The sequence below is a fragment of the Oreochromis niloticus genome, linkage group LG8 (genome assembly GCF_001858045.2).
Source record: "Oreochromis niloticus isolate F11D_XX linkage group LG8, O_niloticus_UMD_NMBU, whole genome shotgun sequence".
Lineage (NCBI taxonomy): Eukaryota > Metazoa > Chordata > Actinopteri > Cichliformes > Cichlidae > Oreochromis > Oreochromis niloticus.
Genome location: NC_031973.2, coordinates 2,342,501 through 2,358,304, shown reverse-complemented (window position 1 = coordinate 2,358,304; position 15,804 = coordinate 2,342,501). Strand labels below are relative to the sequence as shown.

General features: G+C 49.7%; 1 protein-coding gene across 1 annotated transcript in view; it reads left to right on the top strand.

The window, feature by feature from the left end:
- The first annotated feature begins 13,025 nt into the window (after window positions 1-13,025).
- The window catches only part of atad1b (ATPase family AAA domain containing 1b), a 4,687-nt gene continuing 1,908 nt past the window's right edge, over window positions 13,026-15,804 (top strand). The window contains exons 1-7 of the mRNA XM_003449466.5: window positions 13,026-13,151; window positions 14,391-14,582; window positions 14,664-14,762; window positions 14,900-15,020; window positions 15,146-15,346; window positions 15,463-15,569; window positions 15,697-15,786. Coding sequence (XP_003449514.1) covers window positions 14,409-14,582; window positions 14,664-14,762; window positions 14,900-15,020; window positions 15,146-15,346; window positions 15,463-15,569; window positions 15,697-15,786 — 792 coding nt within the window. The 5' untranslated portion in view covers window positions 13,026-13,151; window positions 14,391-14,408. The remainder of the gene's footprint in view (window positions 13,152-14,390; window positions 14,583-14,663; window positions 14,763-14,899; window positions 15,021-15,145; window positions 15,347-15,462; window positions 15,570-15,696; window positions 15,787-15,804) is intronic.

Here is a 15,804-nt window from a genome sequence, read left to right as displayed (position 1 = left end):
TATCCTGCTCATTTTGCCCACTACAACCTTGGTTTGCCACTTATCTGTACTCTAACTTTAATAACTATACAGTACTCTGTTTTGGTAACCATTGTCCATGATGTAAATATGTAAAACGTTTGTGTGTTTCTGTTCTGTTTGTATATGTGTTTTCTTGCTGCTGTTCAGGAGCGGATCTAGAAGGGTGGCATGGGGTGGCAAGTGCCACCCTAAAATGATCCCTTGCCACCCCAACTGCCACCCCAGTTTTGCATATGACAGTGTTGTTTATTAAAACGAGATAGCACTAACAGTTTGAGCGTAGTTACAGTCAACAGTGAATATAAATGCTAAAACTGAATATATTGCATACTGGTGGTGGCAGCGTCTGCAGGGATGGAGTCCAGGTCTGTCTGCGGCCCACCCTGTTGTGTCAGTGCAGTGGCCGCACCCCGATAGGGGGCCAGTCTGTCCCGGTGCAGGGCGACCCTCCATCCCCTTGGGGGCAGTTGTACCCTATACACCACTTCCCCCAGACATTCCAGAACCTTACAGGGTCCAACCCAGTCACTGCTCACCTTAGGGCATCTGCCCTTTTTCCTCTGGGGGTTGTACACCCAGACCAGTTCCCCCACGTTAAAATGTCGGCCTTTGGAATGGACGTCGTAGTTCCTCTTCTGCCGCGCCCCCGCACTTATCAGTTTCCTCCTAGCAAAGTCATGAGCAGACTCCATGCGATCCTGGAGCTTCCTCGCATAGTCAGGACCTGGTTGGTCCCCATCAGCATCGGGGGACAGCCCATCATCATCTCCGCTGGAGTCCTGATCTCCCTGGCCAACATCAAGAGGGCAGGGGAGCACGAAGTGGAGTCTTGGACCGCCGAACAATATGCCAAGAGGACCAGGGGAACATGACTGTCCCAGTCACGTTGGTGTGTAGCCGTCACTAGCGCCAGTTGCTCTGCCAGTGTACGGTTAAATCTCTCAACGAGTCCATCACTCTGTGGGTGGAGGGGTGTTGTACGGGTCATATGGGAGCCTAGTTTCTCGCACATGGCCGTGAACACACGAGACTCAAAGTTCCTGCCCTGGTCCGTGTGGATTACTTCAGGCACCCCAAATCTGCTGAACATCCCCTCCACCAGAGCATCCACAATTGTCTCAGCCTCTTGGTCAGGTAAACTGTATGCCTCTGGCCACTTTGTGAAATAATCCATAGCTGTGAGGATATAGCGGTTTCCCCTTTCTGTGCGGGGAAAAGGACCCAGGATGTCCATCCCGACCCTCTCCATAGGGTACCCTGCCGGAAACTGTTGCAGTTGGGCATGGGATTTGGCTGTGGGTCCCTTCCGTGCTGTACAGCTGTCACAGCGGCGGCAAAAGTCCTCTACGTCCCGTGTATGTTGGGCCCAATAGAACCCCTGCCGGAGGCGGCGGAGTGTTTTGGTGACACCAAAGTGGCCAGACCCTGGGGCCCCATGCACTGCGCGAAGCACCATCTCCTGCAGGGCCCGCGGGACAACCAACTGCCACCTCATCTCGCCTGTAGCCGGTTCCTTCAAGCGTAGCCCATGACAACACGGTGATTTCCTCCCATTCGGGTTGTCACTGTTCCTCAATCCACCCAAGCACTGGCTTGATGTCAGCATCCTCCTCCTGTTGATGTCTTCACTCCGTTGCATCCACAGCAACCAGCCTCTGACAGGATGGCCGTTCCTCCACCCCCGTCACAGCACACTTTACATCGGGCACCAATTGGTCCTCCTCCTGAGCTTCCTTCCTCTCACAGTAGTGGCATCCATCCTGGGCACAGGGTCTGCGGGAAAGCGCATCTGCGTTCCTGTGCTGGGCCCCAGGTCTGTGCACAAGCTCAAAATCATAAGCCTGCAGCTCCTCAATCCAGCGTGCTAGCTGCCCCTCTGGCTCCTTAAAAGACATGAGCCACTGCAAGGCAACATGGTCCATTCTGACCATAAAGTGGAGGCCCCCAAGGTAGTACTTAAAGTGGCGTATGGCACATACCACTGCGAGCAGCTCCCGCCTTGTGACACAATAGCGGCGTTCAGCTTTGTTGAAGGCCCGACTGTGGTATGCCACCACTTTCTCCCCGCCGGGTGTCACCTGGACTAGCACTGCACCAGATCCGACACTGCTGGCATCTGTGTCAAGGACAAAGGGCAGAGTGGGGTCATGCGGAGAGAGCACTGGGGCCCCAACTAGGGCTTCCTGCAGTGAGGTGAAAGCTACCTGGCAGTCTGCTGTCCACTGGAAGGTCACACCTTTTTGGAGCAGGTGGAACAGTGGCGCGGCTATGCAGGAGAAACCCCTTACAAACCGTCTGTAGTACGACGCCAAGCCCAGGAAGCTCTTTAACTCCTGCACAGATCTTGGGGTGGGCCAGTCCTTCACAGCTTGGATCTTATCATCCATGGTGCCGACCCCCCCCCCGGCCCCCAGTCGGTTTCCCAGGAACGCAACCTCACGTCACATTAAGCAGCATTTCCTTGGGTTGAGTTTTAACCCTGCTGCCAATACCCTCTCCAGGACCCGTCTGAGGGCCCCAAGGGCAGCGTGGAAAGAAGCACCATGGACCAAGATGTCGTTCAGGTACACTACGCATTCTCTGCGGGGAATTCCAGTGAGCACCTTATCCATGAGTCTCTCAAATGTGGCAGGGGCATTGCAGAGGCTGAAAGGAAGAACTTTAAATTGCCATAAGCCTCCGCTGGTAATAAATGCAGTCTTTGGTCTGGCATCTGGTGCGAGGGGTACCTGCCAGTACCCGCTGCGTAGGTCTAGGGAGGAGAACCATGAGGATCCCGCCACAGTGTCAAGGGTCTCATCTATACACGGTAAAGGATATGGGTCCTTCTTTGTCACCTTATTCAAAGGCCGGAAATCTACGCAGAACCGCCATTCATCCTTCACCTTGTTTGGAACCATAACAACCGGGGAGGCCCAGGGGCTGGTGGATGGTTCAATGAGTCCAGCAAGCTGCATCTCTCGCAGAGCCCTCTCCGCTGCAGCCTGTCTGGCCAGGGGGAGGCGTCTAGGCCTCATCCAAATGGGCTGTGCATCTCCAGTATCGATGTCGTGTTGAATGAGGTCAGTGCGGCCCATATCATCCTCTGAGAAGGAGAAGCAGTCCTTGAAGTCCAGCAGCAGCTGCCAGAGCAGGCCCTGCTCGCTAGCAGTCAGTCCATCGCAGTTCTCCTCTCACACCCTCCTCACAGCTGAAACTCTCCCGCCCTTGTCCGGCGGTTCCTTAGGGAGAAGGGGAGGGCATGAAGCAGCATGGGGTGCAGTTGAGGTCAGTGTAAGTGGGTCCTTGGGGGCAGCTGGACTACCAGTCAGGTCTGGGGAGGAGTCGGCTGCCCGCTCAGAAAGGGCATGGGCTGCAGGGTGATCAGGTTGGGGTGACCGCCTCAACATCCGAACAACACCACCGTCAGTATGTCTGTGAAGGTTCTCAGTCATCCACGTCATCGTAGTCAAAGGAGTTTGCAAAGAAAAGTGTCTGGACTTCTTTAAGTTGCTTGAAGACGTTTCACCTCTCATCCAAGAAGCTTCTTCAGTTCTAAGGTCAAATGACCGAGAGTCCCAGATTTAAACCCAGTGGGAGTATCCCCCCAAAGACAAAGGACCCCCTGATGATCCTCTAATCACATGAGCCAAGGTGTGAAAGCGGGTGTGGGACCTAATCAGCCAGGGTTTCGGGTGAGCTCATTGTGAAACCTGGCCCCACCTTGTCATGTGAATTCCTGAGGTCAGATGGCCCAGGATGTGAGTGGGTGTTAAGGCGTCTGGGGAGGGATCTCAAAACTGGATTATAGATAGCAGACAGTTGGTGTCGTAAACCACCGCCTCTGTTCAAAGATGGTCGCTCACAGTGGACCGTCAGGGAACGAGAGCGTCCCCCCCCCTCGTGTCAGTAACACAGTCCAGTGCCTCGAGTACATCCAGCCCCAGTATACAGTCTTCCAGGTCTGCAACCCATACAGAGCAGCGGACTGACTTCCTCCCCACACTCAGGGTGAGCAGTGCTTCCCCTAGCATGGGGGCCCGCTCTCCCGTCACAGTCTGCAGCTTCACCATGGTAGGGAGGATGCGATCCCCCCTTCCCACCACACCAGGTCTTAAAACTGTCGCTGAAGACCTGGTATCCACCAGGGCTGAGCAGCATAGTCCATGGGGCATAACAGCAGCTGCCAACCCAAGTCCTGCCCAACAAAACAAGCCGCTCCACCTGTCCATCCACAGCTCCGCAGGGGCGCTGTGCACCCCCGTGGGCCCTGAGCTGGGTTGTTCCTCCCGGAACAGGAGGTCGGGACACAGCCCCAGGGTCCTGCATCATCCCGGTTATGCAGACCCCATGTCGTTTCCCTGATCCGGGTGGGCGTGGGGACAGTCTCGGGCTAGGTCACCAGTGTGTGAATGTGTGTGTGAATGGGTGGATGACTGGATATGTAAAGTGCTTTGGGGTCCTTAGGGACTAGTAAAGCGCTATATAAATACAGGCCATTTACCATTTACCATAGGTGACCCGGCCGTCCACATTCCCAGCAGACCCTCGGCCCTCTTCTCGGCCTTTGTTCCCCACGTAGCGTGACAGCTCTCACCAAGTGGGTCAATCCCTCCGCCCATGCGGGTTCTGTGGCGCCCGGTGCAGTCCCTCCTGTAGCCCCCATCTGCGGTGGTCTGGTCAGCTCAGTCAGGGGTTTAGCAGCCCCAGTGCACAGTAACTCTCTCTCTGTAGCCAGCTCCAGGGCCTCCTGAAGGGATTTAGGGTGAGCTAACAGTATCTGGATCCGCAGCTCATCAGGCAGCAGGGCCTGGAGGAAGTGGTCACAAGCTAATTCGCCCTGGATGGTGGGGGGCATGTGGGCATAGGTGCGGTGGACCAGCCCCTCAATGTCATTAGCTAGGTCCCTAATGGATTCTCCTGGTCGTCGGCGGTGGCTGCACAGTTCGGAGCGCAGCAGGCTCGGAGCAGAGCAAGAACCAAACCGCCTCTTCAGAGCCCCGACCAAAGCATCATAATCCCCCCTGCCCTCTGGGCTCAAAAGCAGCAAGCTAGACAGGGCATCGCCAGTAAGGCACATAGCTAGCTGCAGGGATTTCTCTTCAGCAGACCACCCACCAGCCCTGGCCAACAGTTCAAATTGTGCATGAAAAGCTTCCCAGTCAGCCTTGCCATCATACCTGGGGGTCTTCATGGAAGCGTGGAAAGTGCCTCTATGCGTCGGCGTGTCTCTCTCCACACTCTCAGCCGCTGCAAAAGTCCCCAAAGAGCTCCGTCAGCCACCCGAATGGTGAGAAGATGCAAAGCCGGCTTCTCTCGTCATATCCGCGGTCGTTTGTCTCACCCGCTCTCTGTGTTCCGCGAACCTCCGGTCCCCGGCGGAGTAGTCATGTCCGTGAGCTTCTGCTGTAGGTTCACGCTTGATCTTGGAGTAATCCATCGGAAGCATTCCGCAAAGTCCTGCAAAAATCTTCGGCGTCCACAGCCGATGCCGTGAGTCGGGGTGGCACGAGCGCAGATAACTCCAGAGGCGAAGATGATTAAAGATGAGTAAAGATGGCGGCGCGCACAGACGCAGCGGCTCACTGCTCCTCACGTTCGGTGTTTTGTTTTATACTTTTTCTACGTGTATCTGTGTGGATGAGTGTGTTTTTTATTATTATACATCGAGTAGAGTCCACCTACAGTCGTCAGGACCTTCTGAGCTTGGGATTACGCTGTGCAAGTAGCATTACGTCGGACTACCACAACTTTCACAGCATTCCGGAGGACATAATGAGAGCTCCAGGGTCTCCGTGGTTGGTTCTTCCCAGCGGCAAGACAAAGAGGAAACGTAAACAAAGGAGGCAAAAGCGTGGCTGCAGGGCGGGCCCACTAGCACGGCTAAAGAAACAGCCATTTAAGCTACCGCTTCCGAGTATTTTCCTCTCCAACATCAGGTCCATAACCAACAAAATCGACGAACTGAGATTACAGATTGCAGTAAACAAGTGTGTACGGGACAGTAGCATAATATTACTCACAGAGACTTGGCTGCAGCCATCAATTCCGGATTCGGCTATCGAGCTAGCAGGCTGCACGGTCCACCGTCACGACAGGAACGGCCACTCCGGTAAGAACAAAGGAGGGGGTTTATGCATCTACACCAATGACAGCTGGTGCAAAAACATAAAGACTGTAGACAGCCATTGTTCCCCGGATTTGGAATATTTGACTGTGAAGTGCAGACCCGTCTACATACCTCGTGAGTTTACTGTTGTCATGGTAACGGCCGTGTATGTACCACCCGATGCTAATGCTAACTCGGCCATGGAGGAGCTGCACAAGACAATAAGCAATCAGCAGAATTCCCACCCAAACGCAGTGCACATTATAGCTGGGGACTTCAACCCTGCTGATTTAAGGTCAGTATTCCCCAGATTTAAACAGCATATTAAATGTGCAACGAGGGGGAAAAACACACTGGATAAAGCATACAGCAACATCCAAAAAGGCTACAGAGTAACCCCTCTACCACATCTAGGTTTGTCAGACCACATGTCCATGCTGCTGATCCCTGCATACACTCCCGTTAGGAGAAGAGCCCCCCCAATCACAAAAACTGTGAAAACCTGGCTAGAAGGTGCACCACATCAGCTGCAGGACGGTTTTGAAAACACGGACTGGAGCGTGTTCGAACATCAGGACCTTGAAGAGCACACAACATCAGTGCTCTCATATATTAACTTCTGTGTCAACAGTGTCACTGTGGACAAACGTCTCCGGCTGTATTCCAACCAGAAACCCTGGATGATTAAAGAGGTCCAGGTCCTGCTGAAGCAACGTGACGCCGCTTTTAGATCCGGTGATGGTATGCATTACAGTGCAGCCAGATCTGAGTTGAAAAGAGGCAACAGAGAAGCGTACAAGAGAAGGATCGAAGACCACTTCAGCAACAACAACTCACGACATGTATGGCAGGAAGTTCAGCACTTAACCAACTACAAACCTTGCAATACCACGTTGACTGAGGGTAATGCAGCGCTTGCGGAGGAGCTGAACCACTTCTTCGCACGCTTTGAGGTGAAGGGACCAGAGGCAGCAGCAGCAAAAACATCGGACAGCAGCAGCCCAAGCCTCATAGTGCAGGAATATGAGGTGAGGCACACACTGAGGGCAGTGAATCCCAGGAAGGCCGCCGGACCAGATGGGGTAACCGCAAAGGTCCTTAAAGAGTGTGCAGACCAGCTGGCTGGGGTCTTCACTAAGATCTTCAACACCTCACTGTCCCAGTCCTGCATCCCACCGTGCCTAAAGTCAGCCACAATTGTCCCACTGCCAAAGTGTACTAACATTAGCAGCCTCAACGACTACCGACCAGCTGCTCTAACACCTGTTATAATGAAGTGCTTCAAGAAACTGGTCCGACGTCACATCATGTCCTGCCTGCCACCCACACTCGACCCACTCCAGTTCGCATACAGAGCTAACAGATCAACTGAAGATGCCATTGCTACAACGCTCCACACCACCATCTCTCACCTGGAAGTGCAGGGCTGTTACGCCAGGCTGCTCTTTGTTGACTTTAGCTCTGCTTTCAATACGATACTCCCGGACAGACTAATAGTTAAACTGCTGGAAATCGGACTTCCATCTACCACCTGCCGCTGGATCAGAGACTTCCTCTCAGACCGTGTACAGAGAGTTAGAGTGGGGCCTCATCTTTCCTCAGCCCTCAGCCTCAACACCGGCTCTCCACAAGGCTGTGTACTGAGTCCCCTACTGCAGCGGTCCCCAACCTTTTTTGCGCCACGGACCGGTTTATGCCCGACAATATTTTCACGGACCGGCCTTTAAGGTGTCGCGGATAAATACAACAAAATAAAACTAGTACTGGTACCGAAAAAAAGATTTATTCATAACACACGTGAAAAGACCGAGGAAAACCGAGTTAACAATAAAAACGATAACAGAATAACGCTGAAAACTGATAAAAACCCTGAAAACCATACATTTCACACCTGAGCTTCAACTCTCGCGGCCCGGTACCGGTCCGAGGCCTGGGGGTTGGGGACCGCTGCCCTACTGTACACTCTGTACACACATGACTGTGTTAGTTCCCACCCAGACAACGCAGTCATCAAGTTTGCAGATGATACCACCGTGGTAGGGCTCATCTCTGGGGGAGATGAGACGGCGTACAGAGCTGAAGTTCAGAGGCTGTCAGACTGGTGTGTAGATAACAACCTGGACCTCAATACCACCAAGACAAAAGAGCTGGTAGTTGATTTCAGAAGGAGGAAGTCTGAGCTGCAGCCTGTCAGCATCAACGGGGAGTGTGTGGAAAGGGTCTCCAGTTTCAAGTTTCTGGGTGTGCACATAGACACAGACCTCCAATGGAGCTCTAACATCTCTGCGGTTTTAAAGAAGGCCCAACAGCGTCTCCACTTTCTGAGAATCCCCAGAAAAATGGACCTGAAGAAGGAGCTGCTGACCGTCTTCTACCGCTGCTCCATTGAAAGTGTGCTGACATATTGCATCGGTGTTTGGTTCTCCAGCTGCACCACAGCACACAGAAAGGCATTTCAGAGGGTCATCAATATGGCCCAAAAAATCATTGGACATCCTCTTCCCTCCCTGAAGGACCTGTACAGCACTCGCTGTCTCAAGAGGGCACGCAGCATCCTACGGGACTGTACACACCCAGGACATGGGGTGTTTAAGCTGCTGCCGTCTGGCAGGAGGTTCAGGCTGCTGAGGTCCCGAACAAACAGACTCAAGGACAGCTTTTACAACAGGGCAACAGCCCTGATCAATGCAAATAGCTGACCTGACTGGCTACCTACCTGGACTTTTTTTGGGGGGGGGGTTAACAACAATAAAAACAGTAATAATAATAATATTTATATTTATAACAAGGTGCAATAATAATTAATGTGCAATAATAACAGTGAGCAATACAAATACACTTATTCTTCTTTTTTATTACTAAGTTATTATACTGTGTTGTGTTGGTTGTGTTGTTTGTGTTGCGTTGTGTCGTATCGTGTCGTGTTGTGTTACATGTAGTGCCGATGTAGGACAGTTTTCCAATTTCATTGTACTATTGTACTATGTATGACTGTGCAATGACAATAAAGAGTTATCTCTCTGAAGCTTCACTTTCACTTCTGACACCAGTGTAGCGTCCCTCCGACAGAAGACACAGACGATCGGCGTTCCGGTTACTGGTATTTATTCAGAATAGTAACACGGGCTACTGTGGGCCGTAGCCAACGCCAAAACAACAGGAAAAAAGCGCGCTCTCCAGCAACAAAAACAATCCCCCTCTCTCCTCCTTTCTTCCGCCACACACACACACACCATTCTCTAACCCCCGCCCCCCGAACACTCTCAGCCAACCACACACATGCTCTCCTCCACACTCTCTTTCATTGGTAGCTGATCTGATTGACAGGCCAACCGGCCTCTAGACTACTGCACATTCAAGGACACTCAGTAAATCACCATGCTGCGGGTGTGGTCCAACTATGCCATAAGTAACTGGCAATTCTGAACACAAAACACTGATAACACAAAAGTCAACTAACTTGTAACCCAGTCCGTTACAATATATATAAGCCACGCTTTTTTCTAAATACTGTCGTCACGTTTGTGTGTGTGTGTGTGTGTGTTTTAAGCGTTTTCTAAGGAAAGCGCGAAAACAGTAACGAAAGGAAAAAAAGCCACCTCTTTCCTATTGGTGGAAAAATGTACCATGTCGACCAATTTTTAAAAAAAGTCACGTAGGATTTGGTAGTTTCGGAAGAGGGGAGAGTTTTGGGAGTGACGGTAACGGCAGCGAGACAGAGCAAGCGAGCGAGTGAGAGAGAGAGAGAGAGAGAGAGAGTTTTTAGATGTGGGAGATTTGTGACGTTTAGTGTGGAGTGTGTATACTTAGTGTTGTGTTGTCTTGTGTAGTTGTTCTGTTGTGTAGTCGTTTTGTTTTGTGTGTCAGTGAGGGCACTAATGAATGTCACAGAGGCACATTGCAGTGTAAACACTGTCACTAAGCAGGGGCGGATCTAGAAGGGTGGCATGGGGTGGCAAGTGCCACCCTAAAATGATCCCTTGCCACCCCAAGTGCCACCCCAGTTTTGCATATGACAGTGTTGTTTATTAAAATAAGATAGCATTAACAGTTTGAGCGTAGTTACAGTCAGCAGTGAATATAAATGCTAAAACTGAATATATTGCATAGTGTCCCCCCCCTCCACCATTAACAAATGGTTCAGCCCATAGCAGGACCGGCTTTTTTCTTGTTTTCAGTAGCAAGCGATGCTTATGATTGTGCCAGAGCACATTTTGAACAACACCATGGGAATTTCGGATTTTACACAGATGGTTGGATGTTACACTCTGGAAATGGAAGGAAGGTGAGTGTTATTAACCCTCTGTGGTCCACGGACACGCTGCACCTCCAAATCACATGACTGATGTAAGCTGACACAGCAACAAGCTGCAGCCACGCTGAGTCTCTATTTCAGCCCACATTGAAAGTTCGGACTTCAAAGTTTTTAAATTTTAATTACAGGCCAGTAAATCCAGAGTTATGATAATATATATAAGCCACGCTTTTTTCTAAATACTGTCGTCACGTTTTTGTGTGTGTTTAAGCGTTTTCTAAGGAGAGTAAAGAAAGGAAAAAAAAGCCACCTCTTTCCTATCGGTGGAAAAATGCACCATGTCGACCAATTTTTTAAAAAGTCAATACATGGGATTTGGTTGTTTAGGAAGAGGGAAAAGTTTTGGGAGTGATGGTAACGGCAGCGAGACAGAGCGAGCGAGTGAGAGAGAGAGAGTTTTTAGATGTGGGAGATTTGTGACGTTTAGTGTGGAGTGTATAGTTAGTGTGTTGTGTTGTCTTGTGTAGTTGTTCTGTTGTGTAGTCGTTGTTGTGTGTGTCAGTGAGGGCACTAATGAATGTCACAAAGGCACATTTGTAACGTAAACACTGTCACCAAGTAGAAAACCAGCGGAGTGATACACCTGCTGTTGTCAGGCCTGCAGGTTTATCCCTGTGCTGCTCTCCTCTGTGTTTTGGTGGACAAACTTTTTTTTTTACTGGGACACATCATTTGTGGGGCATCTTATTGGAGCACCTGATTGTTCTCTCATTTTAGTTTTAGTAATATTTTTAAATGGTTGTACAAAATGAAAAAAACGGCAGGTGTATTGGCTGCATTTTTAGATAAATAGTTGTATATGTTTACAAAATGCACAATTTATATTTGCATTTCAAGTTATAAAAATTTACTCAACATGTCTGTGGTTTTTTTTTACAGTAAAAAATACTACTAGGATTTTAAGTTCTTTGTGTGATTTCAGATCAGTAACACTAATGCAGTATGTCAGTGAAAAAACAACTAAATTCAGTTGAGCTGAAAAGAATGATATCAAACAAGGCAAGGAGGAAAAAATAAAATGAAACAATTTGAGGGTGAAATACAAACGTAAACTCAAAAGGAGTCAAAAATGGCCGCTTGTATTTCAGACCTCAGAGATCCAACAAATCATGAAAAATTAGGTTTATATTTTTGTTCATGACAGTGCAGATTTCTGACATTTTATGTAATTTAAGCTGTAACAATGTGATTGATTTCTAACAAAAAACAGTGAAACTTAAGTTAGACTTTGTGTTCTATTATGTTGTGTTTGTAAATGAACCGCCCCATGTTGTGTAGTTTTCTGGATTTTATACTTATTGTGCTACATATTTATTTATTATACAGGCTATACAGTACATAAAATCAAAACTGTGATTATGTGGGCTACAGACAATAATTAAGTTATAGACTATATATATACAGTGTTGGGGAGTAACGGAATACATGTACCGCCGTTACGTATTCAGAATACAAAATATGAGTAACTGTATTCCGTTACAGTTACCGTTTAAAAAGGTGGTATTCAGAATACAGTTACTTTGTTGAAATAAATGGATTACACGGCGGTACTTCCCTGTTTCATATTGTCGCGGGTCAGGACTGTTTGGGTTTGTTTGACAGCTACGTAATGTTGTTCCAGGCGGCAGCGTTACGGTTGCCATGGTTACAGGGTGACGCTCTCTCTCTGCGTGTTTCCTGAGTGAGAGAGCGCTTTTTTGTTGTTGTTGTTGTTGTGCTAAGCTAAAAGGCAGAATGCTACAGGCATAGCTCTAAAGCATGTAGCCTGATGGGCAGTGTAGTCCGTGCTGCAGGGAGAATGGACTGCCATACACGTTATGTGTCTGTGAGCGAGGGAGGGAGAGAAAGGAAAAGTCCGAGCTGTCACGGAGCAAAAACGGGAGCTGGAAGCATGTAAATATAATAATAACCACTGCAGCCAAGAAGAGTGCCTGACGAGCCTATTTGTAAGTAAGCTATTAAGACTCAACTGTACACTGTGTTCGTGTTTTCCTCCGGAAAAAATAAGTTCCGTTGGAGCAGCCTTTCAACGCCTCTCTCTGTCTCCCGCAAGCAAAGTTGACCCAGACAACAAAGTAAAGCTAGTTTTCGGCTACCAGCCCAACACGAACCCGACGTATTAGCCAGAGGTCCCTTTACTACGTTTCAGAGCCGCGGACCTTCAGTAACAGTAATAAATCACAGCAATAGGACATTCATGTAGTTGTAAACAGCATGATAATATATTAAGTATTCCAAAGTATTCAGAATACGTTACTCTCATTGAGTAACGTAACGGAATACGTTACAGAATACATTTTGGGGCATGTATTCAGTATTCTGTAGTGGAATACATTTTAAAAGTAACCTTCCCAACACTGTATATATATGAAAAACGTGTATACTCACTGCATTTGAATCATTTTAACCATATGTAACCACCTGCATATGTGTTTGAAAAAAAAGGGTTTGATTTTGCCACCCCATTTGATTTCTTTGCCACCCTCATGCCACCCTAAGAAAATTTCTCTAGATCCGCCCCTGCTGCTGTTACAACCAAATTTCCCCTTGTGGGACAATTAAAGGATCATTCTATTCTATTCCATTATTGGTGACGGCGTGTTCCGATTGGGCCTGCAGGGGGCGCAGCAGAGACGTGAGTTAAATAAAACGTAGAAGAAGACGACAATCCACATCCGGCTGTCACTGCCGAGCCGCAAAGGAAGAGCCAAAGGAATATCTGGACAGGTGAGCGTGATTCTACCTGACAGATGAGCCAGTTCCGCCCGGCTCTTCTGCCACAGGTGCCGGAGCTGCCGGTGCTCTTCGACGGAGATTCGCATGTCTTTATTCGCCCGGAACCGCTCCGTGAGGCCCGGCAGCTGCGAAGGTCAAGCTAATGCTAAAGCTAAAGCTAGTCCTTTCGGTTTTACCGTGTGAGCACCGCGGGGTCCAGACTGTGTCCGGTTTTAAAAGATGCGTTAGAAGTTCCGGGCCGTCAGGGTTTGTTTTCCAGAGCAGCAGGTCTGACTCTGAGCTCAGGTGGAGACGATTGTAACACATGTATGAATATGTATGACGTGAGGTCAGCTTTCAGCCTCGCGCTGAGAGAAGGATGAACTCCGTCTCCTGTGTGCAACCTTTCAGCTAAACAGCATCACCTGTACGTCAGCAGATGCTGTTAGTTATAGTTTGTTTTCCCATAAAGTCCACTACAGAAAAGCTGTTGTCATGTGCAGTTATGCCTCTGTTTGCAGCCACGTGATTGAAACCATGCGAAGGATAAAAGAGCTTTGTTGTCCCACAGGGACGTCTATCCTGGACAAATAGTCCAGCAACATGACTAAAAATAAAGTCCTGTCATACAACTCTGGCAAACATTCATGTGCACCGCCATCTTTAAACTGAGCAGCTTGTTTTCCAGCTGCTTGCTCTGTAACCTCTCCAGAAAAACCAGACAGACCTCCTCATAAACCATTGTTGCTGTCAGAAACCAAGACATGACCTGATGTAACCACGTTCACATTTCAGCATTGATTAAGAGAATTGTATTCTCTTTGAAAAATGGCTGATTTACGGGACCTTTAATCAGGGTCGATCACCAGGCTGAAAATCCAGCAGTTTCCAGTTTAACTGCTGACAGAATCAGCGAGAGAGGCTTAATCCAGCCGGCAGTGACGGTCCCTGCACTGAAACCTCACCCCTGAGCATTTATTCCGCCTGAGTGATGCGGAGGCCACATCCACCAGACTCAATTTCAAATTTGGGCTGTTTAGCATTTCTGTAACATTCTTTCTTCAAACATCACATCATGACTGAAGGTCAGCAGCTGTTTGGACCAAACTCCCTTTAAAAACCTGCCACTTTAAGCTCCTCCTGCTCCTTCTTAGAGAAACACCGTTAGTTCAGGTCTTTGTGTTCACACCTGAAGGAGAACCTGGAACTCGGGTGTCGTACCTGCTGATGACCTATGTGTTTATGTGGCAGGAGCTGCAGAGTACGACGATGGTGCTGAGGGAGGTCCCGGCCGAGAACATCGCCCGTCCTCTGGGCAGGAACGAGGTCATCGGCCTCCTTTTCCGCCTCACCATATTCGGCGCCGTCACCTACTTCACCATCAAGTGGATGGTGGACGCCATCGACCCCACCAGGAAGCAGAAGGTGGAGGCTCAGAAACAGGTAAGAGCGAGCGAGCAGCTGCATGTTTGATCTTCACAGGTGGCTCGGTCTCTGATTGGTTCCTGGTTTGGTGTCTTTCAGGCCGAGAAGCTGATGCGTCAGATTGGCGTTAAAAACGTGAAGCTGTCGGAGTACGAGATGAGCATCGCCGCTCACCTGGTGGACCCGCTGAGCATGCAGGTAACGCCTCGGGTCGTTAAACTGGAGCTGTTAGAAATTCCTAAAAGCTTGCCCGCCAATGGCGGCGCCACGAGGAAACGGGAAGCGTGTGTGGTTTGTTTACCTGCACGTCACATACATTTCCTTCCTGTGTGCAGATCACCTGGAGGGACATCGCAGGTCTGGACGAGGTCATCACGGAGTTAAAGGAGACGGTCATCCTACCTGTTCAGAAGAGACACCTGTTCCTGGGATCCAGGCTGCTGCAGCCCCCCAAAGGTCAGAGGTCATTCACCTGCGTCCTGTTTTACAGAGTCGTCAGTAAAGCTTTTTACAGAGGGATCAAGGAAGGAAAGGAAAGAAGGAAACGTGAAGGTAAAATCTGAATGTTGTCTTGGTAACAGGTGTGCTACTGTACGGACCTCCCGGATGTGGGAAAACACTGATCGCCAAGGCGACGGCAAAAGAGGCGGGGTTTCGTTTCATCAACCTGCAGCCGAGCACGCTGACGGACAAATGGTACGGAGAGTCCCAGAAACTCGCCGCCGCTGTGTTCTCATTGGCTGTCAAACTGCAGCCCGCTATCATCTTCATCGACGAGATAGGTGACGAACGCGCGCACGCGCGCACACACACAAACACACAAAAAGAGTGAAAGCTGAGCCGGAGAATAGAAAAAGTAGAAACGAGAGTAAAAACCTCGCCGCCTGCGTGTTTGCAGACTCATTCCTGCGGAGCCGCTCGAGCTCGGATCACGAAGCCACCGCCATGATGAAGGCCCAGTTCATGAGTCTGTGGGACGGACTGGACACGGACCACCACTGCCAGGTACGCACACCTGTCTGTCACGTGACCTCAGCGGTGACGGGGTGTTTCCTGTTTAGTAAAGATGTTTCCACATGTTTGTGTCACAATGACCGGAGGAGGGCGGGGCCACTGTGTGTGTCTGTGTCAGGTGATCATTATGGGCGCCACCAATCGCCCCCAGGACCTGGACTCTGCCATCCTGCGGAGGATGCCCACCAGGTTCCACATCAACCAGCCTGTATGTGACTTTCAAAAT